This window comes from Mastomys coucha, unplaced genomic scaffold, assembly GCF_008632895.1.
Source record: "Mastomys coucha isolate ucsf_1 unplaced genomic scaffold, UCSF_Mcou_1 pScaffold5, whole genome shotgun sequence".
NCBI lineage: Eukaryota > Metazoa > Chordata > Mammalia > Rodentia > Muridae > Mastomys > Mastomys coucha.
Genome location: NW_022196911.1, coordinates 92,864,656 through 92,890,500, shown reverse-complemented (window position 1 = coordinate 92,890,500; position 25,845 = coordinate 92,864,656). Strand labels below are relative to the sequence as shown.

Here is a 25,845-nt window from a genome sequence, read left to right as displayed (position 1 = left end):
GAGGAGGATCCACTGAGGTTTACTGGCCAACTAGTCTTGCCTAGTCAGTGAGTTTCAGATTCAGTAAGAGACCCCATCTCAAAAATTAAGGTAAAGGAGGTGGAGAGATGCTCAGAGGCTTAAGAGCACTGGCTGTTCTTCCAGAGGTCCCAGGTTTGATATAGCAACTCATATTCCAATATCAAGTGATCCATCTGATGCCCTCTCTGGCCTCTGAAAGCATCAAGTACAAGTACTTGAGAGATACATAAACATACGTGTAGGCAAAACACCCACATACATTAAATAAGTAACAATTTAATAAACAAGGTAGAGTCAAAGAGTGAGAGTTTAACATTGGGCTCTGGCCTCCACATATACTGACGCAGATACACCCACATACCCTTCACATGAACAGGCATACATGTATACAACACACACTCCAGAACAAAAACAGAAACCTCTTATTGAGAGCGAGTTCTGGCCGGGTGGTGGTGGCACACGCCTTTAATCCCAGCACTTGGGAGGCAGAGGCAAGTGGGTTTCTGAGTTTGAGGCCAGCCTGGTCTACAGAGTGAGTTCCACGACACAGAGAAACCCTGTCTTGAAAAAAAGAGAGAGAGAGAGAGAGAGTTCATGTCATCTTCCCTCCCCATAACCTCTCCTCTCCCTCCTTGTGCTAAGTTGATAGAATTCCATTTGATCTCTGGGTGTGTTGTTATCCCTGCTAACACTAGGCCAGCAAGGCCAGTGGGAGAATAGCCTATGCTGTTGGTCTGCTGTGTCCAGGGCTGCTTCTGGGGGTGTTTCACCCTGAGTTCCCTCACTTCATGGAGAAACTAGCAGGAGCCACTGCAGGGTGCGCATGCCTGTGTGCCTGAGTGTGTGTGCTGTAGCTTGATATGGGTGGGGAAGAACTCACAGGTTGGGATCTTGAGAAGAGAGGATCTTGAGGGCAGAGTGTCGAGCTAGTTGGCCCATCTCACTCCTTTTTTTCTGCTAATTTTTGCAGGACTCCCAGCCATCTCCCTTGGCCCTGCTTGCTGCAACATGTAGCAAAATTGGCCCCCCAGCTGTTGAAGCTGCAGTGACACCTCCTGCTCCCCCCCAGCCTACCCCAAGGAAACTGGTCCCTATCAAACCGGCTCCTCTCCCTCTCAGTCCCTGCAAGAATAGCTTTAGCATCTTGTCATCTAAAGGAAATATACTTCAGATTCAGGGCTCCCAGCTGAGTGCCTCCTACCCTGGAGGGCAATTTGTGTTTGCAATCCAGAACCCCACCCTGATCAACAAAGGGAGCCGATCAAATGCAAGTATCCAGTACCAAGTCCCTCAAATTCAAGGGAACAGTTCCCAGACCATCCAGGTGCAGCCCAGTCTCACCAACCAGATCCAGATCATCCCTGGCACCAACCAAGCCATCATCACCCCATCAGCGTCCGGCCATAAGCCTGTCCCCATCAAGCCAGCTCCTGTCCAGAAGTCAAATGCGACTACCACCCCTGTGCAGAGCGGGGCCAGCGTGGTGAAGCTGACAGGTGGGAGTGGCAACATGACGCTCACCCTGCCGCTCAACAACCTGGTGAACACCAGTGATATTGGAGGCTCTGCTCAGCTCCTCACCGAGAGCCCTCCTACCCCACTGTCTAAGACTAACAAAAAAGCTAGGAAGAAGAGCCTTCCTGTGTCGCAGCCATCAGTAGCTGTGGCTGAGCAGGTGGAGACGGTGCTGATAGAGACAACGGCAGACAACATCATCCAGGCAGGAAACAACCTGCTGATCGTCCAGAGCCCTGGCGGGGGCCAGCCAGCTGTGGTACAGCAAGTCCAGGTGGTGCCACCCAAGGCTGAACAGCAACAGGTGGTCCAGATACCCCAGCAGGCACTTCGGGTGGTGCAAGCTGCCTCTGCCACCCTCCCCACCGTTCCCCAGAAGCCCTCCCAGAACTTTCAGATCCAGACAACTGAACCAACACCAACCCAGGTACCATAGTCCCTCTGCCCCACCTCCCTCCTCTCTGCTCACCCTTTTGGCTTGCTTGTGAAACTGGGGCAGATCATCACCAGGTCTGATGGGAAGCTGGAGTCACCATCATTTGGGGTGGGCAGGAAATGGTTTCTGCCCTGGGGCCTCTTCAGGTGTTAGGCCAAGTAGTCCTGACCTGTAGAAATCAGATGGAACAGGGATATCTGGTCTGTTTTATTCTTTCCTTCTGGGGTAGCTCTGGGGGCATAACGGGATAGATGTGTATGCTTTCATAATAAAATATTTTTAATGTAAGATTACATATAACAGCAAGAATGAGAATTCAAGCCAGAACCATGGAATCTGGTGTAAAGTAAGAAAGTTCAAGAGGAAAACAATGCTGGCCACTGCTAAAGATAAGAACAATAACAGATGGGGCAGCCAGGCCTGCTTCCTTTTTGAGACAGGGTCTCCCTGTGTGTCCCAGGAGGACCTTTACCTCACTGCACAGCCCAAGCTGGTCTCAAATGTGGAATCCGCCTGCTCCAGCCTCAGTGCTGGGATTACACGTGTGAGCTATAGCTTTGCTTCTTTGCACCTCTGCATATGGTTTTCCTGCTGCTTCCTTCATTTTGTGTGCACATGTGGGCACGTGAGTATGTATCTTCCGCTCTAGTCTAGATTCCTCCTAAGAGAGAAAACACTCGTTTTCCTGAGCCTGCCATTGACCTCTGGTTTCTGGGAGTGCGCTCACGGCTGTTTTTGCTTCTGTTGCTGTCAAGTCAGCTGGCCATTCTGCCAGCTGTCAACTCTCTCTTTTTAACCATGTAGCCTGCCCTGCCAGCTGCTCAGTTACCCCTGTCACTGGAATCTCTGCTGCTTTTTCCTTTTTCTTCCTTCTTTCCTTTTTGTTTTGTTTTGTTTTTGTAGACTAGGCTGGCCTCAGACTCAGTTCTGCCTGCTTCTGCCTCCTGAGGTCTGGGATTAAAAGCACGCACCTCCACCACCCAGCTGCTGCTCTGTTATGTGACCAGCTCAGCCCACTTGTCTGTAAAAGCAGACAAGAACAGACAGAGCCTAAAGTTGCTCAAGACAGATAGGGCTGTAAAGGAGACTCCAGCAGCCATGGAGTCTCCATTCCCCAGTGTCTCTGCTGATTTATAGGGAAATGACCATGAATGAGAAAGAGCGCTCAAAATGAATGTTTAAAAGTTCAGTCAGGTCAGTGGTGCACACATGTAACCACGCATTCAGGAGGCTGAGGCAGGACTGCCATTTGTGTCACCAGGCCCAGCGATTTTAACAGACTGAGCAGTGCTGAACATTGGGCTAGAGAGATGGGTCATGGTTGAGAGACTGGCTGCTTTTTCCAGAGGCTTCAAGTGTGATTCCCAGCACTCATGTGGCTCTCAACCAGCTGTAACTCCATCCTAGAGGACTCAGCGTCCTCTTGTGGTCTCCATCTGCACCGGTCACACATGTGATAAATAGACATTAGACAAAGCACCCCCACACAGTATGGTAATAATAAAACCAAACAGTGCTTAACATCCACTCAGTAACCACCCAAGGAAGAGGTGGGCCCCCTCACCTGACTCAGGGTGTCAGAGGCTAGCAGAAGAGAAGACAGAAGGGGACAGGTCCTCTCCTTCCTGCCCTCCAGTTACTCAGCCAGCTATTTACTACCTCAGAGAAAGAACAAGTACAACATGGTAAGATTTTAAAGTAGGATACATACTACAGAACTGGGAGGAGATAAGGCCTCTGTATGTATTAAGGGACGGCAGATTTATAGGTTATCTTTAACTATTATAGGTTATCTTTAACTAAACATGATCTCCAGTGTCCAGGAACTCAGAATAACCCCAGTTAAAATCAGCTTTACAAAGGATCATTAAAGTGTAAACTGCCACCATGCTCTTCCTCCCACCTGCCAAGGCTTTAATTCTCTCACACAGGCACAGCCCCTGTGCACACTGCAGCCTTCAAGCCTGAAATTCACTAGTGAACTGCTGGTGTCTAACGGGGAGGCACGGCTCAGGTTTCATTGCATGCTTTGGTTAGTGATTCCAACACCACCTAAGGACTCTGTCCACCTTGCATGCAGTTGTCAGATCTCTCTTTCAGAAAGAATTCCTCACAACCTTACTCCATGGAGCTGGGAATTAAACCCCGGCTTCATGGGTCCTAGGCACTTAAGTGTTCTGCCCCGAGCTACATCCCTAGCCCACTTCCTCTTGACAATCATGACCTTGCTGCTTTGGAAGGCCACAGGCTAGCTGCTTTATAGAATGTCCTTGAATTTGTTTATGTGATGTTCCCATGAATGGCTTGCATTTGCCATCCAGTGCTCATACAGAGAGGTGAAAGCAGAGACAGGAGGACCAGACGCTGTATGATCAGCCAGCCTGGCATATGCAGGAGTGAAGAAGAGGCCCTATCTCACAGGAAGACAAGGACTCACACCCAAGGTCATCCTGTGACTTCCACAAGTATGCCATAGCACACGTGCACCCACACCCACACACACACACACACACACACACACACACACACACACACGACATAAAATTTACTTTTTTTTCCTCCTTGTATTTCATTAGTATTTTGAAGAGAGAGACAGACATTTTGGGATAAGGTAAATATCGTGTTCCTCTTAAACAATTTTTTAGACTTATTATTTTATTTATATAAGTGGTTTGCTTGCATGTATATGTACTGTACTATGCCTGTGAGCATAGTATGTGAGCATGCCTCATGCCTGAGAAGGTCAGAAGAGGGAATCGGATCCCCTAGAACTGGAGTTACGGATGATTGTAAGCCACTATGTGAATGCTGGAAAATCTGGGTACTCTGGAAGAGTGGCCAATACTCAAAAATCACTGGCCCATCTCTCCAGCCCCTTCTTTTTAAAGGTAGTTTGCTGTGTGGTTAAGCTGGCCTCTACATCACTTTGTAGCCCGTGCTGGTGTTGTGCTTTCTCTGTGTAGCCCTGGCTATCCTGGAACTCACTCTGTAGACCAGGCTGGCCTCGAACTCAGAAATCCGCCTGTCTTTGCCTCCCAAGTGCTGGGATTAAAAGCGTGCGCCACCACCACCCGGTGTGCTTTTTCTTAATCTTCCAGTTTTGAGAATTAGCAGTTAATATTTTTCCATACTAAGCAGATTAAAAGTTTGATTGCAGGTCAGTTACCAGCTCATGCCAGTTTAGTGCAGGGCATCAGCCCTGTTAAACACTAGTGCACATGTGTGTTCTTGACCTGGATGAGATGACAAAGGTGTCCCAGTTCTCCCTTGGACAAGGAAGATCCTGCTGCCTGCCATCTGTCTTAGGGCACTCTCTTTTCTCTGGCCCCTCAGGTTTATATCCGTACACCCTCTGGCGAGGTACAGACAGTCCTTGTCCAGGACAGCCCCCCAGCAACAGCTGCAACCACATCAACCGTCACCTGTAACAGCCCTGCACTCCGAGCTCCCCATCTGAGTGGCACCAGCAAAAAACATTCAGCTGCCATTCTCCGAAAAGAGCGGCCCCTGCCAAAGATTGCACCTGCTGGGAGCATCATCAGCCTGAATGCTGCACAGCTGGCGGCAGCTGCTCAGGCCATGCAGACCATCAACATCAATGGAGTCCAAGTCCAGGGTGTGCCCGTCACCATCACCAACACTGGCGGTGAGGGAAACTCTGAAGCCAGGAGGGTACTGGCAGCAGGGCTTTGCATTCAGCATATGGGAATCCTGAGCCAGGCACCTGGGCTTCCCAGTACCAGCAATGAGGATGCTGTCCATCCAAGATGATGCCCAGCATTTGCCTGGTCCCCACCAGCCTCAGAGCATGTCCATGTATATCTGTCTTCACACTTGGTCCTTACCATAGAACTGTGAGATAGTAAGTCACATGACCACATGATAACTGCAGATGTTGAATAGTGATGGAAAAAATAGATGTGTCCAAGTAATATACAAATCCACGTTAATCTGGCTGGTCACTTGCCCAGGCCAAGTGACTAAGGGCCATACCATGTAAAGGAAGTCAAGGCTTCTTTTGGGGGTCGGGGGCAGTGTATTTTGGGACAGGGTTTCTCTGTATAGTCCTAAGAGCTGATGATGATACATGCTGGGAGTGCAGACCTGAGAAAAAGAGGGATTTGAGAGATGGCTCAGTGCTTAGCAACACTGGCTGCTCTACCAGAGCCTGTGTTTAATTCCCAGCACCCATATGGTGGCTCACAATAGTCTCTAGCTAGTCCCATAGGATCTAATGCCCTTTTCTGTAGACATACAAACATGTTATGTATATGGATGTTTTGTCTGTTTGTATGTCTACATACAAACATATACATCCATATACATAACACACATAAATAAATCTTTAAAAAAATAAAAAAATGCCAGGCGGCGGTGGCGCACGCCTTTAATCCCAGCACTTGGGAGGCAGAGGCAGGTGGATTTCTGAGTTCGAGGCCAGCCTGGTCTACAGAGTGAGTTCCAGGACAGTCAGGGCTATACAGAGAAACCCTGTCTCGAAAAAACAAAAAAACAAAACAACAACAACAACAACAAAAACATTAAGAAGCAAGAGGGAAAGGTGAAGCTGCCTAGCAAACAGGCTACATCTGCATCTGGGAGTCACGCAGCTTTCCGGGCAGCGAGAGTTCACGGCTTTACTCATCCCTGATTTTATGCATTTGGTTTATCCACTTTTAGACACAGAGAAAGAACAAGGAACCTGAATGATTTCCCCAAAGCCCATGAACAAAAATTCTTCGGCAAGTTTCCTGCTAGCAGGGTTAGAATCTCAAGCTTCTGGCTCTCACTGCCCTCCAGTATATTAGGCTCCATGATTCTTCCACAGACAGAGAAGGGCTAGCCTGGGCTTCCTTTCCTGAACGGCGCCCTTTTCTCTCCCACAGGGCAGCAACAGCTGACAGTACAGAACGTGTCTGGAAACAACCTGACTATCAGCGGGCTGAGCCCTACCCAGATCCAGCTGCAGATGGAGCAGGCCCTGGCTGGAGAGGCCCAGCCTGGGGAGAAACGGCGGCGCATGGCCTGCACATGTCCCAACTGCAAGGATGGGGAGAAGAGGTAATATGCCTGACGTGGGCCAAACCCACACCCGTTCCACAGGTCACTCAGTGGGACAAGTCTTAACCTGACCTCCCATGGCTTCTCTCCCTTCCCTCTTCCCACTTCCTCTCCCCCACTCTGAACCTCAGGTCTGGGGAGCAGGGCAAGAAGAAGCACGTGTGCCACATCCCAGACTGTGGAAAGACTTTCCGGAAGACATCGTTGCTTCGGGCCCATGTCCGCCTGCACACTGGCGAGCGACCCTTTGTCTGCAACTGGTTCTTCTGTGGAAAGAGGTTCACACGGAGTGATGAACTCCAGCGACATGCTCGAACCCACACAGGTCAGTTCCCCCATGCCCTCCTCTGTCCTTTGTGGCACCGTCACCCCTGCCTGTTCAGGACTTCTACACTACCCAGACGCAAAACCAAAACCAAACCCAAGCAGTGATGAAGTATGCCAAATGCTGTGTTTAGCATTTTCAGATAGGTTTGTTCCAGTGAGTCCTTGGAGGGTTACCTCAGTGACATCCACTTGGCTGAGGCCTGGACAAGTGGCTAGTGGTAGGCAAGCTGGGCTCCTACTCAGGCCCTGGGCTCTCAAGGCCACGCACTTTTTAAATGCTGGTGATGTGCCAGTTTGTTTTAGGACTTAGGTCCTTCTGATTTGGCCGCTGTAAAGCACAGTGAACTAAGCCACCAAGCTGGCCTCCCCTCTTGGCCTGCCCCTCTTGGTTTTGGAGAGGGAGCAGTAACAAGATTGAGCCAAGTGTCCCAGGCTGCCTCAGACTGTGTAAGTTACCACACCAGCTTTTTTAAGACAACATTTTGCTAAGTTGTAGCCTAGGTCTACCTTAAACTCATGGCACTTCTGTCTCCTAAATGCTGAGATTACAGGCCTGCTCCAACATGAGTGGCTTACTGCAGCCCTGCCTCCATGGCAGCCTAAGTTTGCTATTAAGGTTGGTATCACTATTATGTGCTTTAATGCACACCATAGAAGGTGTCTTAAAGTTGCCCTGGGAATGCCCAGTGGTCCACAGGGCATACTGGCAGATGCTGTTGTCGGGAATGATGCCCTGCTGAGCAGACACTGGAGGTGGGGGCATGCCTCAGCTCCTGGTGAGTCACACACCCCCAGAGGCAGAAGCATAAACACACCCTGATGCAGGGTGGGTCGTTGTGGTCCAGACTTGGTGGGTGCTCAGGGCAGTGATGTCTCCCTGCAAGGAGGAAGGTGTTGATTAAAGTCGGTGGGACACAGTCCAGGGTGAAGCAGGTATACAGAGGCTCAAGGACAAGCAGCCTGGGCAAGGACTGAGGAACGGACTGGAGCGAGGTAGATTAGACAGGGCAGCTTGGGCAGAGCAGTGCGAGCAGTAGATGACAGTTGGGGGCTGTTAGCAGAGTGTAGAGACAAGGCCAAGTTGGCTTTTCCAGGGGCTTTCACATTCTGGGGCTGGGGCAGTGACGCTGCATGCCCTTTTTAGTAACAGTTATTTCTTCTCCCCAGGGGACAAGCGCTTTGAGTGTGCCCAATGTCAGAAGCGCTTCATGAGGAGTGACCACCTCACCAAGCATTACAAGACCCACCTAGGCACGAAGGGCTTGTAAGGCCAACTGAGGCAGGAGGTCCTGAAGATGGAACACCCCCCATCTGATTGGCCCTGGGTCCATGATGGACAGGTGCCCATGGTTGCCCTGAGCAGCCCTCACCCCACTCCTGTTCTGTGGCTATGTCCCCACAGGGAGGGACTCTGTTCCTGTGTTCTCCTCCTTCCAAAGGCTCTGCCCTTCTCACCATGAGCTCCTGGCCTGCCCAGGCTATGGACACTGGCCATGCCCAATGAGACGTTCTAAACCAGGACGCGTGGGGACCCTTATTTCCAAAGGAAAAACATACATTTCACTCCGTCGAGGAGCAAAGTGAGCCCCCTATTCCCACCCCATCCCCTTCCTCAACACTGCCGGAGTCCCATTGTGCCATGCTCCCCTCCCGCACTATGCCTCCTTGTCCCCCTCAATTAACTCCTCCTGGGCTGCTAGGGACACCCTGGGGCCCTGTACCCTGCCTCCCACTGCCACCCAGCACTGGGGAAGAGGGAGGCTGCCTCTACTCCACAGCCCTACCACGGCTTCTCCTCCAGACATTCCAACCCCTGTGAAAGGTCAGATGCCGGGGACTCCCCCACTCCCTCTTTCCTACGGAGAACGTTGCCTTATACTCAACTACAGATGATGAACACTGTGTACGTGTGTGCTTTAACAACATTTTATTTAATTGCTCCCTTCCTTTCTTTGCTAGTAGCCTTCCCCTCGCCTGCATTCAGTTTAGGGTTTTGGGGGCAATGCTGAGCATAGGAGGGTCTTTTTTTTTTTTTTTGGTATTTTTTTGGGTTTTTTTCTCACTTTAACAATTCTTTTCTAAATGACACATTTCAACTCGAATCTGGACTCCCGTGAAGACATCTTCCATCCTGACCCCTCCTCGCCCTCATCTCCCCACCTGCCCAAGCTCCATTGTGTACAGTGTATATTGTATAATAGACGATTGTGTCTACGACATGTTTTAAAAAAACATATTGCTTGTTATTTTTGAGGCTTTTAAATTAAACAGAAATCCAACTTTATTTTTTGTTGTAACTGCTTGAGGATGTTTTATTAATTAAGTGAAGATTTGTTATCCTTTACTAATGATGTATTTTGTTGGTCAGTACTGGGCTGACGAAAGGTTTCTTGCTAATAAATTTAGTTGCCAGAGGCAAAGTCTGCTTTGGCAGTTGGCCTTCCTTTGTCTGTTATATCAAGTCTTCCAGAGGACTCCTGAGGTGGGAGCTATGTACTCAATTTACCCTCCTGGTCCTGGTCCCAAAGGAGATCAGCTCTCAGAGCAGGGACCTCTAGAGCCCAGAGACTAGTGCAGTCTCTGCTTTTTGACTCTCACTTCCAGTCTTGCTTCAACTACAGAGGCAAGTCCTAGGAGGACTTCCTGAGCTGGCCAACTGTTGCACCTCCCACCCCAGCCCTGAGGAAGGCAGGGCTTGCCTCATAGTCTGCTAGAAGCTAGAGGAGGTCAAGAGCCTTGGCCCACAAGGTTGGGTTTGCAGAAAATACTGTTCCCACAGGGTGGGAAGTCTTGGCCCAAGCAGGTTCCTCAGGGTCGGCACTGGGTTTGAGTAGGGTCGCAGAGCAGAAATTGTGTTGGGGACCCTTTCATTTTGGCAGAACTGCAGAGAAAGAAGTAAGGGACTATGATTTATTCAGATTGAAAGCTTGAGTCAGTGTGTAAGCCTTGGGGGCCTGAAAAGCAGCAGCCAGACTGGAAGAGGAGGCCAGTCTGCCTCAGACGCGTAGGAAGCCGGACACTTTGTACTTACCCTCAGAGCAACCAGGACCGCAGCTCTGCTGAGCGCTGAGGCTTCCGTTCTGCCTGCCGTCCTTTCTCCAGGCCCCACACTCTGTCCTTGTCACCAGCCACCTGCACTGCCAACAGCTTTTCCTCAGAGCTGAAAAATAAAAAGGACACGGATCTCAGATGGGTCCGGGCTCTCTGCCCTCCATCACTTTGTCAGCAGCAGAGGGTGACCCTTCCTGCCTAATCTCAAGCCCTTTGGTAATATTAGACCAACAGCTGGATCAACCCAGGCACCAAAGCCTCATGAGTAACCAGCCTGCATCTCAGTGTAGCCCTGGCAGCTGGGGAAAGCCTTGCTGGTAGTGCAAAGGGGCACATTGGTCAGCTCACCTTTTTCTGCCATATACCGCCTCAGGCCCAAGAGTTACTCTTCCCTGGGGGCTGACTCCAAGGCCTCTATGTTGACTCCTTTGCTTTTGTAAACAAAATGGTGTCAATCCTCAGCCACGCTGGAGCAGGCTGGCATATGGGAGTCCCCTCCTCAGGGAGACATGCAGTTATACTAGCTATGGGATTCTACCTGTCTGTCGCAGGATGCCTCCAGTGTTTTGTTTCTTCAAGATTTATTATGTTAGATTATGTTTAGGCATGCGTGCATGCGTGTGTGTGTGTGTGTGTGTGTGTGTGTGTGTGTGTGTGTGTTTGATGTAAGTGTGCACATGAGTGCAGGTGTCCTCAGAAGCATCAGATCCTCTGAAGCTAGAGGTATAGACAGCTGTGAGACTGTGGACTGAACCCAGCTCCTCTGGAAGAACAACGTGATTGTAATTCTAACCACTGGGCCATCTCTCCAGCCCCTGGATGCCTGTGTTTTACAAAGAGAACATGTTCCATCTGGCAATGATGAGATCGAGGAGCAGAAAGACTTCCACCTGAGAAGATGGCTTATGGGTAAAATGTTCACTGTGCAAGCATGAGAACCTGAGTTCAATCCCACATCAAAAGCCAGGCTGGCAGCTAGAGAGATGGCTCAGCAGTTAAGAGCACCGACTGCTCTTCTGAAGATCCCGAGTTAAGATCCCAGCAACTACATGGTGGCTCACAACCACCCGTAATGAGATCTGATGCTCTCTTCTGGGGCGTCTGAAGACAGCTACAGTGTACTCACACACATAAAACATAAAATATATAAATAAATCTTCAAAAAAAAAAAAAAAAAAGCCAGGCTGGTGACATGTGTTTGTTATTTCAGTCCTGGGAGGCAGAGGTAGGCAGATCCCTGGGACTGAAATCAGCCAGCCTACCCCAATCTGAGAGTCAGGTCCAAGAGAGAGAAGCTGTCTCAAAAACCAAGACGGACATCTCCTAAATAAAAACATCTAAGTTGACCCCTGGCCTGTATATTTTTTTGCAGTTGTGCAAGCACATAAGTGTACACACACACACACACACACACACACACTCTTGTCTGGCTTTAACTCATCCTATAGCAAAGAATCCCAGTGGTCCAGGCTGTTGATCCTACCTTCCCCTGAGCAAGAGGCCTCCACCAGATACTCGCTGGGGCCCTGATGACAACCTAGCTGCAAGCCACACCTGGAAATTTAAGGGGGCCCCTACAATTCATGGTGGCTCCTTTATCTGGTTCCCTTCTTAAGTCATCTATCCCAAAGCTCCTGATCCTGTCCCTGCGACACTGAAGCTCTTTAGCCCAGATAGCAGGATTACTTCCTGGAGAAGGGATGGGAAAGTCCGACTTCCTAAAGGCAAACCCAAGCAACATACTACTTTCTTCTCTTTCCTTTTGACTTGAAACGATATCACTATATAGAGTTCAGGGGCCCTGAACTTAAGATTTTCCTACCTCAGATATTTGCCACCATATAAAGCCTTTTTGTTTTGCTTTTAAATAAACATCTTGTCTGCTTATACACATCTGTACCACATGCATGCAGTACCCACAAAGGCCAGAAGAGGCCGTTGGATCCCCTGGAACTGGAGTTCCAAGTAGGTGCTGGGAGCTAAGTCTGCTGCAGTGCTGAGCAGCCAGACTGAGGAGCTTTGACTGGGGAGCCATTTCCCCAGCACTCCTCCCCGCCACCCCCCTTTTTTTTTAACTTGTAGCAAGCCTTCTTTCAAACTACTCCATCTATCTTTACAATGACCTTTTTAGTGCCTTTGTGTATTAGCTACTATTGTCGTTTGACAAATGACCTGAGCTTAAGGAAGGATTTGTTTGGCTCAGGGTTTGAGGGAATAGAGTTCTCATGGTAGGGAGCTGTGGGGATGGGTGTGTAGGGTACTGGTCACATTGAGTTTATAGTTAGGAAGCAGAAAGAGATAAACACCAGTGCTCGGCTGGCTTCCTTTCCCCACCCTTTTAGTCAGTTTGGGACCATATTCCAGGATGGTCTTCTTCAGCTCTACCTCTGCGGTTCCCCTGCCTGATTCTAAATTTAGCCAAGTTAGCAAAGATTGACCATCACCTTTTATCAACTTAACACTCAAACACATCACTTTATAACATCCTACCTCTGGCAATATAACATCTCTCAGAGTCTCCGAAGTCTTAGCAGTTCTAACATCAGAAGTCTGCGTTGACTCCACTGAAATTCAGGAAGTCTCTTCTTAAATGTGAAGTGCTGTAAGACAGACAAACAATGAGCCACACATTCCCAACATACAAGGTAAACTCTCTCATTCCAAAAGGGAGGCATGAAGGGAGCACAGGGAACGATCAAACCAAAGCAAGAGTAACATCCAGCACAGAAAACCTGAGGCTTGCCCTGCAGCCGCGGTGGTGCACACCTTTAATCCCAGCACTTGGGAGGCAGACAGGTGGATCTATCTGGGACTCTAGGTAACATCATCTAGACTCCAACAGTCTTAGGCAGCCCAGGTCCTCCAGCTCTGCTCCCTAAAGCACACACAGTCTCTCCTTTGGGCCCACTCCACTTCATGCCTGTAGCGTTCCTCATTCAATGTCACATGGCCCCAGGTTCTCCAGCATCCCAGGGTCTCCATTGTAACTCAGGCATCACTTCCACAGCTTCATACAGTGGCCTCTCAGAGACTCCTTGTAGGGTTCCAGTTCTACCACACAGTACCTGGCTTTGAAGAGCTTTAGGGAACACTGGTGCTAGTCTCCTCGGCCTTGTAACTCTTGGGTTTTGCATGCCTGCAAAGCCCCAGGACAGTGTTGCCAACTATGCTCCAGACACAGTTTTACCCTCTTCCGCCATAGCTGCTGTTGGCCTCTGTGTATGCTGGTGGTCTGGGGAAACCCTTCCCAAGCAGCATACTCAATTCAAGCTTCCTCCTTTCAAATAAATGTGCATTTCCTAACTTGGAACCTTTGGTGGCCAGGCTTATGTCCTAGGGGCATTTGTCCTATGGCAGAATGAGGTTTCCCTAGTTATTGTTAACAGTTTGTCTGAGTTATTCAAACAGTTTGTTTGAGTGATCAAAAGTTACAAAATAGGGGCTGGCGAGATGGCTCAGTGGGTAAGAGCACTGACTGCGCTTCCGAAGGTCTTGAGTTCAAATCCCAGCAACCACATGGTAGCTCACAACTACCCGTAATGAGATCTGACGCCCTCTTCTGGTGTGTCTGAAGTCAGCTACAGTGTACTTATATATAATAATAAATAAATTTTTCTTAAAAAAAAAAAGTTACAAAATAGAACTTTTGATGTTCTATTCCTGTGAAGGGAAACCATGATCAAGGCAACTCATATAAAAGAAAGCATTTGATTGGAGGCTTGCTTATACTTTTAGAGGGTTAATTAGTCCTTGATCATCACAGCAGGAAGCTAACAGGAATGGCATGGGGTAATAGCTGAGAGTTTTTACATTCTGATCTTCAGGAGAGGGACACTAGGCTGGGTATGGGCTTTTGTATCACACCCCTAGTAGCACACCTCGCCCAGCCACATCCATTCCAACAAGGCCATACCTCCTAATCCTTCCCAAATAGTTCCACTAACTGAGGCCCAAACATTCAAACATATAAGCCTATGGGGGCATTCTCATTCAAACCACCACACAGTTAATCTAGTTTATATAACAGCTGCTTTTCCCTTTCTCTGCATCTGTCCCGTTCACAATTTAAAACTTATTCACTACCCCCACCCCCTTTTTTTTTCAACAAACTGAACATTTTCCACATATTTCTAACCAAGAGCAAGATGTTTTACTATTTTAAAATATGTCCTTTGGGGCTGGAGAAGTAGCTCAGCAGTTAAGAGTACTGACTGCTCTTCCAGAGGTCCTGAGTTCAATTCCTAGCAACCACATAGTGGCACAACCATCTGTAACAGGATCTGACACCCGCTTCAGGTGTCTCTGAAGAGAGCAACAGTGTACTCATGTAAAATAAGTAAATAAAAGTTTAAAAAAACTAAACCAAAACAAAAAAACCTATGTCTTTTGAATTCAGTCTCACATAAAATTTCAAGTTACAGGCAGAAAGCGGCAGATTTAATTGATTTATTTATACATTTATTTATTTAGCTATGCTGTGATGTGATGGTCTCTAGCAGGAAGACTTTATTTATTTATTTATTTATTTAGCTATGCTGTGATATGAATGGTCTCTAGCCCAGTTTAGGTTCCTTGTCTCTGCTGACACCCATAAATAGTGTTACCAGTCTGCCTACTGGTGTTCAGTCTTCTACACTCTCTACTGAGCATGCTAAATTTCTCCCTAGCTTCCTGCTCTCTCACATGATAGAAAGAGGTCCTGGTCATTAATCTGCACACTTGTCCCCAACTTCCTCTGAGGCCTCACATTCTATAAGCTGTCTAAATTTAGTTTCAAGCCACATGCTTGCAATCCTAGAACTTAGGAAGTAGAGGAATGAAGGCCAGGAACTAAAGGCCAGCCTTGGCTACACGAAGAATTCAAGACTAGGCTAGGCTTTGTGAGACCTTGTCTAAGTCTATAAAATAAATAAATAACCTGGTAGTGGTGGCACACACCTTTAATCCCAGCATTTGGGAAGCAGAGGCAGATGGATTTCTGAGTTCAAGGCCAGCCTGGTCTACAGAGTGAGTTCCAGGACAGCCAGGGGCTATACAGAGAAACTCTTGTCTTGAAACAAACAAACAAACAAATCTACAAAGTAAGTTCCAGGACAACCAGGACTACACAAAGAAACCCTGCCTCAATAAATAAATAAATAAATACATACATACATACATACATACATACATACAAACAAAAACAAACAGAGTCTCTTCCTGGACTAGGAAGGTGACTCAGTTGGTAGAGTATTTGCCTAAAAAGCAGGGGTTCATTTTCATCATCATGAAACAAAAGAAAAACAAACTTAGTCTCTTCCTAATTTCCAAGACCTAGAAGAGCTAACTGAGGACAGGCACAGAGTGACCTCTTGTGCCTCTACCTAGTCTTGAAGGCTTCAGGGTCAAAGGGGTTCGTTCCATTCACCCTCCCTCAAATAGCATCTCTGAGGCACTCACAGCAATGCCCACTCCAGGGTCCTATCAGGCATCTTATACATTGTCCCACAGACAGACAGTTCCTTCAGCATCCAGGGCCCCTCAAGATGTTGGCCCCAAACCTATAAACTGTTGATGACAGAGAGGTCACAGTAAAGGATACCCTAGGTTCTCTAAGTGATGAGAGGGGAATGAGTTAGGGGCAGGCATCCCCCCTTCATCCCTGCAGAGCTCAGATGGACAGATACCACCGGATTAACAACATCCTCCAGTCTCCAGGCAAAGGGCTCCACCAGAGGCTTTTGTACACTATCCTTAGAAAAACTCCTCCTGCCCAAGGTCGACCAGATCTCCTGTCCTGCTTCCAGAGCAGCCTGCTGCACCATTACCACAGCAAAGGGGATCCCTTTCATTCCCTGTACCACAATGCAGTTTACAGAAGGGATGGAGCTAGGCCTGGGATGCAGGCCTATAACCCCAACTACTGGGGAGGCTGGGGATCAGGAAGACTGAAGGCTTAAGGGCAGCCTGGGCTACAAAATGAGTTCAGGTTAGTCTTGACAACTTATCAAGCCCTAATGTCAGAACCTAATGTGGACAAAGCCCGACATTTAAACCCAGGTACCTACACAAAACAAACATTACCACTAGCCAGGTGTGAAGGTCATGCCTGTGTTCTCACACATTTGGGAGGCTGAGTCAGGACACTGTTCGAGAATAGCTGTGTCTAGACAGTGAGTTCTGGGTCAGCAAGGCTACAGGGCCCGACTCCACCTCTCCCCCCAAATCACCCAACCAACTTCACAGAGGCAATGGCCTATGGAAAAGAGCTGAGTAACAAGAACCAGCTGGCTAGGCCCCCTCAGAGTCCAGAGCCGTGAGGCAAAGGCTCTGGCTCAGACGGAACTCGCTAGCTACAACCAGAACTTGCTAGCCACCACCTGTCTTTATTCCCCTCCCCTCCTTGTGTGACTTTGCACGAAGCAGCCACTTGCAAAATTCTTGGTCAATGGAATATAGGCTGTGGAGACCTAAACAAGGATGAGATCCTGCCTCAGGTCTGAGACTACTTGTGAGGTGACCAAAGTGTCCATGTGTGTGTGTGTGTCCACATGCCCCAGAGCATATGGAAGCTAGAGAACATATGTACTAGTCTGCTCTCCTTTTATCGCGTGGGTCCAGAGGACTGAACTCAGTTTGTTAGGCTTAGAGGTAGGTGCCTTTATTTACGGAGCTACCCCTCTAACCTTTACCTGAAATCTTTGGGGTCGAGGTGACATCATTAAAAGAACTGCAGCAGTCACAGGATGGTGGTTGCTGCACTCAGAGGTCGGAGGACATCAGGTTCCTCTTCTATTGCTCTCCATCTTATTCCCTTGAGACGGACAGGGTCTCTCACTGAACCTGGATATGACCTTTCTCACTACAGATGAGCCCTTCCTGAGCATGCCTGCTGGCTAGGATTTCCAGACAGAGCCACAGAAAGTAAGATACGTACGTAATTGTCCTCACTTCACCTCAGAGATGCTCCCAGGCTCATGGATAACCCCAGCCATATTGAAAGAACACCAAAGACCAAGTCTGGGAAGCCATCTATCTATCAGGAAAGGCTTAACCATGAAGCCTCACAGGGAGGGCACTGATAAGCAGGCCTTCCCAAGTCCCACCCAAGCAAGGCCCAAAACTAGGGCCCCTGATAAGCTACAGGGGTGTCCTGCCACCTGCTGGCAGGAAGCCAACCTTCACCTTGGGACTTGTCCCTCTAAGCTAAATTCACCAAGGCTGAGACTTCCTGAATCTTTGGAGTCCTAGCCCACTTCATTGCTCAGGCACAGACCCTCCTCCTGCGCCCTCCTGGGAAGCTGGAGGATGTAACACACCATTATCATTACCACCTGTCCTTGGCCTCCTCAACATCCTCCTTAATTCCTAGCCACTTCTCTCACACATCCTCGGCCTCCCTGGGGTTTCAAGCGCCATTTTGGAGGCTCATGACAGGAACTGGTATCATCAGCCTAAGCCTTTCCCTCAGATTCCAACATCCACTTTCCAGCCCAGTCAAACATGGATGGCCCATAAACCCTCATCTTTCCCCAAAACTTCTCCACCTGGTAGGTAGCAGCGCCCATACAGCCTAAAGTCAGTCCTGGTGAGCTGATCCTCTCTTCAGTCCCTCTCAATATTTATACATTAGCCACGCCCCTGCCCCCACCCCTTGTCCTCCAGCTTCCACTTGAACAACACTATAGCCGTCCCTAGCAGCTTCTGGCCACTAGCCTCACCCTCCCTCCCTTGTCATCCACTTGGTCACCAGAGTCTGGAGGCAGAGGCAAGTGGATCTCTGTGAGTTTGAGGCCAGCCTGGTCTATAAATTGAGTTCTAGGACAGCCAGGGCTGCACAGAGAAACCCTGTCTCAAGCCAAAAATAGAAGGATAGATAGATAGATAGATAGATAGATAGATAGATAGATGATAGATAGATAGATAGATAGATGTGTGTGCTGGGTGAGTTTATGGTCAGCCTGGTCTACACAGCAAGTTCCAGAAAAGGCAGAGCTACAAGGTAATAAATGGTCGTGTGTTTAAAAAAGAAGAAGAAGAAGAAGAAGAAGAAGAAGAAGAAGAAGAAAAGAAAAAGAAAGAAAACTTTAGAAGCAAATGGTCAAGACATAGCTCCTGAACCCTGAACTTCTCTGCTTCCTCCTGAGAAAGCAGTATAGCTCTCCTGCGATGCCATTTTGCAAGACACTGCTTATTGAGCTGGACCTGTCTCAAGAAAAAAACACTACTACAAAGTCGGAGGATGGCAAACGCAGTACCAGGAAGAAAATGCTGTGCCAGTTCCAAAAACAATGAAAGGAGGCCTCTCCACAGGGCTTGGCCCTGCCTCTGGCTATGCACGGCTTCGTGCTTTAGACATCAAATCCCACTTTAGCAGAAAAGCAAAACATCCAGACAAAAGGAAAATCCAGGCCCAGCACTGGTGGCGCACATCTTTGATCCCAGCACTTGGGAGGCAGAGGCAGGCGGATTTCTAAGGTCGAGGCTAGCCTGGTCTACAGAGCGAGTTTCAGGACAGACAGGGCTACACAGAGAAACCCTGTCTTGAAACAAGCAAACAAACAAACAAAGGAAAATACAGAAGAGGAGCTGTCAACAGCAAAGTTCCCTAGATTGTTGCTAAGGAAGAGAGAGGCTGCTGGAATCCAGCCCTTTTTCCTTTCCCATCTGGTTTGGCTCAGTTTCTATGGAGCTGCGGCTGGAACCCAGAGCCTGGTGCACTGGACACAAGCGCTCTGCCACTGGGCTACACTCCCAGCCCTTAATAAAGCCTTTCTTTGGAGACAAATTCTTGTTCAGCTGGCCAGGCTGACCTTAGACTCATAAGCCTTATGCCTCAGCCTCTTAGGTAGCTGGCCAGCAGGCACATTCCACCACACCTGCCCTCCCCCACCAAGGTCTTAAACAAGCAGAAACACCCACCACAAAGGTAGACTTGTAGCTACACAATGTCACAATATAAAAAATTAGAAACACTGTGTCTAAAAGATGGGCCCAGCGGGAGGGGGGGGAAGAGGGGTGTGTGTGTGTGTGTGTGTGTGGTAGGACTTGTCTTCAGCAAGGAGCATCAGGTTGCTGCTTGAGCATCTCACCTACTTCTCGCTGCCTGGTTCCAGCGCATCTCATGGCTCCAAGGTCCCAGATGTATCTGCTGTTACTGCCCACCTTCCCTCTTCCTAAACACCCGTTCCACTGCCCATCCGGCAAATACCCTTTAGGACAATCTACTGTCAGTTCCCACGCCGAAGCCTTTCTGCACTGACTGTCCCCCCTTTGGTTCGGTTTTCCTTTGCCTAACAGGACCATGCTAACCACCTGCCACTCTCTCTGGCTCACAGACCTGCCACTGTGGCCAGGAACCATGCCATGTAAGACCTGACTCAATGCCTGGCCCAAAGGTAGTCTCTAGTAAATGTTTATTGAATGGATAGGCTATATATATATATATATATGTATATATATATATATATACACATCTCATGGGTTTTTTTTTTTTAACTCCTTTTTAAGGCAGTGATCATTATGCAGCTGGTCTTAATCTCAGGATCCTTTACCTCTGTCTCCCAAGGGCTAGAGCCACAGGTGTGTGGCTCATGCTATTGTCTTTGAAGTCTGAGTATCTATGATGCCCTAGCTCCAACGTAAGAGCAGACCAGAAATAAAAAAAGAGAGTGCATCTTATAAAAGATGCTGATGACTACTTCCATCAACTGCAAGAGCCAGACAACACTCCCCATAATGCTTATGGATGAAAACGACAACGGCACCCAAAAAAAAAAAAAAAAATCCAAATCTATGCTAGCCTCACACTTGCTATGTAGCCAAGGTTGGCCTTAGACTAAGTGTTGAGATGACAGGCATGTACCCCTTTGCCCAGCAAGCTTTGTCTTGTTTCTGTGTAGCAGACTGCATCGGCTCAAGCTGTAAACACATGATGATGAGTTCCCACTGCAGACACCTAGGCCATGAAGGTCTCTTACCTGGCATAGTGCTAGGTGCCTGTCTACATGGCTCTTGTGGCCCCCACTCCAGATGCTGGTAGACACCAGGGCTACAGAGTCATCTCCACCACGGGCTGCCCCAGGCAGATCAAAGCTGGAAGGAGCATTGCCAGGGTTTCCTACTTCTCAGCTGTACATTCACAGCTGGAAGTCAGTTTGCAGGCACCGCACCTGTTCCCTGTATCCTTGGCTGACTAAGAACCATGCCTCCCACTACCTAGAAGGGAACAACAAAGAAATAAAAGCAGCAGCAGCAGCAACAAACAACAAGAAACGTGAAAAGGAGGAAATAACCAAGTTGAAAGAGGCTTAGGAAAGGGGCAGCCCAACCCTTAGGAAAGGGTTCTAAGTTAGAAGGGAAAACTATTCTGGTCTGGAATAGCCTGATTCCAATTTTCTCTCGTTTCTATTCAGCTGGCTCCCTTCTCAACTCAGAGTCTCCTCCAGACCCCAGAACACTTCCCCAGTCCCCAGAGTATCAGCCCACCACCACGACCCTCGGCACCTGTCCTGTAGTTTACAAGGCAGTTTCAACCTCTCCCTACTCTCAAGCCACAATCTTCTCTCCCTCAGACTCTCCCTCTGTGTCCCCATCACCTTTGCTTCAGAGTCTGGCCCCCAAACCATGTTTCCTTGCCCAGTCTTCCAACCTCCGCTGCCCGGAGGTGACTCCGGCCCTATGTTCTTCTTAAGTAGCCCGCCACAGGCCAGCCACTCAATGGGGACCTCTCCTCTCCAGCCCCGAGACTTCGCCCCGCCCCCGCCTTGGCTTCGGTCCCTATACCTTTAACAAACCTCCACGTGCTTGTTAACGGCGGTGACAGCATTTCCTTGTCTCTCTGCTCCCGCCCCTGGAGGCGCTGCCCATTGGCTGCTGGGTTCCTCCATTCCCGCTCTAATTGGTCTCGCTTCAGGAAGCCCAAGCCAATAAGCTCTCCGTTTCTGGATCCCTGCTCTGGTCCTGGACAGCTATTGGCTGATCCTAGGCACCTTGGTTCCGAGAACTTAGGACTTGTTAGCTTGTCTGGGGCTCTAGTAAATTCTTCCTTCCCAGGCTAGGCACACAGGCTGAGCAATTGGTTCCGAACCCAGGGCCAGGCGACTCTGGGTCACGTGGCCGACTGCTTACATGACGTGCGGGCTGCTGAGCGTCACTGCGACGTTCAGGAGACCTGCGAAGTGGCCGGGCTACCTCCGTCACCTGTGCTGTCGGGGTGCTGTCATGGACCTGGGACCAATGCGCAAGAGTTACCGCGGGGACCGAGAGGTGCTGCCGCTGCCGCTGAGACACGGAAAGGGGGTGTCCCTAAACTATCTACCAAAGGGTTGGAGGAGCGCCTTGTGATCTCAGGGGCCACTTACAAGACAACAGGACTTAGGGGTCACTCTGATGGGAGAACGGGGTTTCAGAGACAACCACTGGGGAGGGCCTCAGGGGAAATGCGGATTAACGTGTGCTCACAGGCCCCTTGACTTCAGGACCCACCTATGTTGGAACCCAGCCCTTTTCTGACTGTATAGCCATGGGCAATTTATGCTCTCTGGGCCTCAGTTTACTCACCTGTAAAGTGATAATACCTACTCCACAAGGATGGGACAGCTTTCAGGAGTTGGTTTTCTCCTTCCACCATGTCGTAGGTCACCAGGAATGAACTTGGGTTGTCAGGTTTGGTGGTAGATGTCTTTACCTACTGGTCCATCTCACCAGTCTGTATTTAGGTATTTGTAAAATGCTTAAAACAGACATAAATGTGATATAAAATAACGAAGGGGCGGAAGGTGGGTTTGTAGATCAGTTTGGTGGAGTCTTGCCTAGTGTGCATGAGGGATCTGGGTTCCACCTTTGGCACTAAATGAATTAGGCATGGTGGAGCCAGAGTTCCAGGTCCTTCTGCTAAACAGTAAGTTCAAGGCTAACCTGGGAACTCTTCATTTTATCCTCTCTCAGCATGGTCTTTTGCCTTCTCAGGTCAGGGACCAAGAGATCAGTTTTGGGCTTGAGATCCAGAGCTACAGTGGCCAAGTGTGCTTGTACGTGAGCATGTACAGGAGTGCTTGACTAAAGTGTAGGCATTTGTGAAACCTTAGAACTACTTCATGAGAAAGAATGAAGTGACCCACAGGAACTTCAGCACCTCTAGCCCTGGTTCATCCCTTCTTCCTTAGGAGACTCAGGAACTTATCAGGCCATTTTTAAAAAAAGATTTATTTATCATATGTAAGTACACTGTAGCTATCTTCAGACATCCCAGAAGAGGGGGTCAGATCTCATTATGGATGGTTGTGAGCCACCATGTGGTTGCTGGGATTTGAACTCATGACCTCTGGGAGAGCAGTCAGTGCACCTAACTGCTGAGCCATCTCTCCAGACCTGTTTGTTTGTTTGTTTGTTTCTCTAAGGTCATCATTATGAAGGCTAAATGCATTTCCATTTGAAAAGCATCCCAACCTGTTACCAGGAACATACAATGAACACTGTGTATTCATGAACTGAAGCCAACCTCTCTTTCCAGGCATTTGAGGAGGCTCATCTGACCTCTCTGGATCCCATAAAGCAGTTTGCTTCCTGGTTTGAGGAGGCTGTTCAATGTCCGGACATAGGAGAAGCCAATGCTATGTGTCTGGCTACCTGTACCAGGTATGCACGGCCAGGGGCCCCTGTGTGGGTGGGTCCAGATGGACTGGAGATTAGGAAGACCTAAATTAAGCGCTCTCAGTGTTATTATAGCTATTATATCTTCCATTCCGCTATTAAAGCCAGTCTTCTCTGAGCCCCAGTAAACCAGTCCTTAACTGGTAAACCAAAGCCAGATCACTGAATGCTCTCTAGTGATAAAATGCAGTTCCTTATACATCTCAATCCCTGATGTACCCACTCATGGCCCTTGGCCTCCCTCAGGCTCCTATCTGCTCAAGCCCTGTCTTCCCTTTCGGAGTTACATCTGCTGCAACTACCCCCGAGGCCCTATTCCTTCTCTTGAAACCCAGCATGGGACTTACCAAGCAGTCATCTCTTTGAGAAACCTCTAAGGTCAGCCTCTTTTTTTTTTTTTTAAGATTTATTTATTTATTTTATGTATGTAAGTACACTGTAGCTGTCTTCAGATACAACAGAAGAGGGCATCAGATCCCATTACAGATGGTTGAGAACCACCATTTGGTTGCTGGGAATTGCACTCAGGTCCTCTGGAAGAGCAGTCAGTGCCCTTAACCATCTCTCTAACCCACTAAGGTCAGCCTCTTATTCAGCTCCTCTTGTCCCTTCTCACTAAAGCACCAGGCATCAAGATGGGGCTTTAACATATCTTCTCAGTGTTACTCAGAGCCCTGAGCAGAGGGCACGCCCTTTGCGTGATGCATTCGGCCGATGTGTTGTTGTTGGTCCAGTCTCTCCCAGAAAATTACAAAATTTTCATCAGTGTCAGAGCAAAGTACTATGGATGACAGGAGTTTACTGTTTACACTTCTGGAGGCTAGAAGTCCGAGAGCAAGTAGTTCTCAGGAGTGGTGTCTGGTGATGCCTCTGAAGATAGCTGCCCTTACTGTGTCCTCACATGACCTTTGAGAGAGCTCCCACTCTCTCTTTTCTCCTTTTTTTTTTTTTTTTTTAATTCTTCAGCTGGCAGCAAGAGGATTTATTGTACACGAGTTACACTTGGCCACAAGAGAACAGAACTAGTCCAGAATGCCAAAGGTCCAGGGCAGAGGGCCAGTGGGACTGTTTTGGTTGTAAGAGAGGCAGTCATTTTCCCAGGTGATGTCCGCGAGGTGATGTTACTGGCAGCAGCACATAGCCCAACAACTTGTTCTGGTGTCTCGGCCCTCAGCATCCCTCACTTCTGCTCCTGCGGGCTTCGTGGGTGCACGAACTGGCTTACTTGGACCTCTGCCTCATCTTTCTTCTCTTGCGCTTCAGCCTGCGCATTCTCTTCTTCCGCCACTTCGCTCTCATGGTGCAGGAGTCTCAAGGAAGATGGCGCTAAGGCCGAGAGTCTCTCTCTCTTCTTACAAAGACACCAGTCTTACTGGATTAGAGAGAGCCCACCCCACGGACTACATTTAATGTTAATTGCCTCCCTAAAACCTCTATCTTCCAAAAACAGTCACATGGCTGTTAGGGCAGGGTGCCACCCATCCCTTAGCCAGGGCACTGAGTGATCCATAAGGAGCCCCCAGACAGTGGAATCACACTTCTACATCCTGGAAACTTCCTGGACAAGTTCCCAAGAGCACTGTTTCATGACATTGGACCCCACAGCTTGACTCTCTGCCTTTTTTCCTTTTCAGTTTATGTCTATGCGTTTGTTTACATGATTTACAGGGGGTTTTTTTTTGCATTTGCCCTCGAGGAGGGGGCGTGGCTGAAGGGGTTGCTCAGGGGTGAGAACTCGGGAATGGGTTCTGACCTGGTGCTCTGCTGTGTGCCCCCTAGAGACGGAAGACCCTCTGCCCGCATGCTGCTGCTAAAGGGCTTCGGCAAGGATGGCTTCCGCTTCTTCACTAACTACGAGAGTCGGAAGGGAAAAGAGCTGGTGAGGGTCAGGGTAAATCCTCCCAGGGTGGACAGGGCTAGCCTCGGCCCTGGCTCACATCATCTCTGCTCAGGCTCTGTCCTGCTTCCAGGCCTTTGCACTGTGAATGAATAAGCTACACCCATCTCCACATCTTCTACCCAATCAGCACCCTTTCCTTCAGGTCTCATCCACGTGGTCCCATACACACAGCATATGTATGTATGCATATGTGTGTGTGTGTGTGTGTATTTATATATACATATATATGTTTTTATGATTACATGATTGACACTTGTCCCCTCTGCTACACTGTAAGCTCTGGGGGGCAAAGGTTGCCACTTTTATTTAATCTGTTTTGTCCCCAACACCTGTTCTAAGTTACACAGGAGTTGGCGTTTCATATGCACTTAAATTTGGTCAAGTCACGCTGAGGTGCATGTCACATTAACTCTCAAAACTCCATGAGTGAGCTGCAGGTGTTTGGTTCAGAAGGCTGAGGCAGGGGGATTAGCCCAAATTTAACGCAGTCTAGGCTACAGAGTAGGACCCTGTGTCAAAATCAAGAACAGAAATATTCAAAACCACAATTATGGTGATTGGAATGGCTGAGCCTCACACTGGAGTTAACCTGACTTGCACCCAGCTCTGCCACTGGCTGTGTAAAATTCAGCACGTTCCTCGGTCCCTGAGGGCCTGTCTTCAGCTATGTCACAGGAGGTCACCTTTGGGGATTTAAATGAGATGTAACAGTGAATGCATCTGTTGATGGTATCCTACTCCATCTTCCGCCTTCCTCCCACAAGCAAGAAGTATTGATTTCCTGTTCCGATGGTACCTATGGCTTTTCCCTTCTTTCCAGGACTCTAACCCCTTTGCCTCTCTTGTCTTCTACTGGGAGCCCCTGAACCGTCAGGTGAGTGATTGTCCCTAAGACAACTTC

The 25,845-nt window shown here is 48.7% G+C and overlaps 2 protein-coding genes and 1 long non-coding RNA gene across 10 annotated transcripts in view; 2 read left to right on the top strand and 1 right to left on the bottom strand.

Annotated features, from left to right (window-relative positions):
* Positions 1-9,789, top strand: part of Sp2 (Sp2 transcription factor) — a 28,953-nt gene extending 19,164 nt beyond the window's left edge. For 3 of the 4 annotated variants that reach the window (XM_031351181.1, XM_031351180.1, XM_031351182.1), the window contains exons 3-7: positions 992-1,963; positions 5,306-5,618; positions 6,859-7,033; positions 7,165-7,358; positions 8,528-9,789. In XM_031351181.1, the coding sequence (XP_031207041.1) occupies positions 992-1,963; positions 5,306-5,618; positions 6,859-7,033; positions 7,165-7,358; positions 8,528-8,628 (1,755 nt within the window). In that variant the 3' untranslated portion in view covers positions 8,629-9,789. The remainder of the gene's footprint in view (positions 1-991; positions 1,964-5,305; positions 5,619-6,858; positions 7,034-7,164; positions 7,359-8,527) is intronic. The other variant, XM_031351179.1, reaches the window with a different exon arrangement.
* Positions 1-21,233, bottom strand: part of LOC116076997 — a 37,269-nt gene extending 16,036 nt beyond the window's left edge. For 2 of the 5 annotated variants that reach the window (XR_004113152.1, XR_004113154.1), the window contains exons 1-5: positions 21,176-21,223; positions 20,371-20,608; positions 12,902-13,011; positions 10,392-10,520; positions 2,006-2,141 (exon numbers count right to left, since the gene is read on the bottom strand). This is a non-coding gene — a long non-coding RNA (uncharacterized LOC116076997). The other 3 variants (XR_004113155.1, XR_004113153.1, XR_004113156.1) reach the window with 3 other exon arrangements.
* Positions 21,234-21,369: 136 nt separating this feature from the next.
* Positions 21,370-25,845, top strand: part of Pnpo (pyridoxamine 5'-phosphate oxidase) — a 6,614-nt gene continuing 2,138 nt past the window's right edge. The window contains exons 1-4 of the mRNA XM_031351499.1: positions 21,370-21,658; positions 22,905-23,029; positions 24,824-24,923; positions 25,765-25,818. Of these exons, the coding sequence (XP_031207359.1) occupies positions 21,521-21,658; positions 22,905-23,029; positions 24,824-24,923; positions 25,765-25,818 (417 nt within the window). The 5' untranslated portion in view covers positions 21,370-21,520. The remainder of the gene's footprint in view (positions 21,659-22,904; positions 23,030-24,823; positions 24,924-25,764; positions 25,819-25,845) is intronic.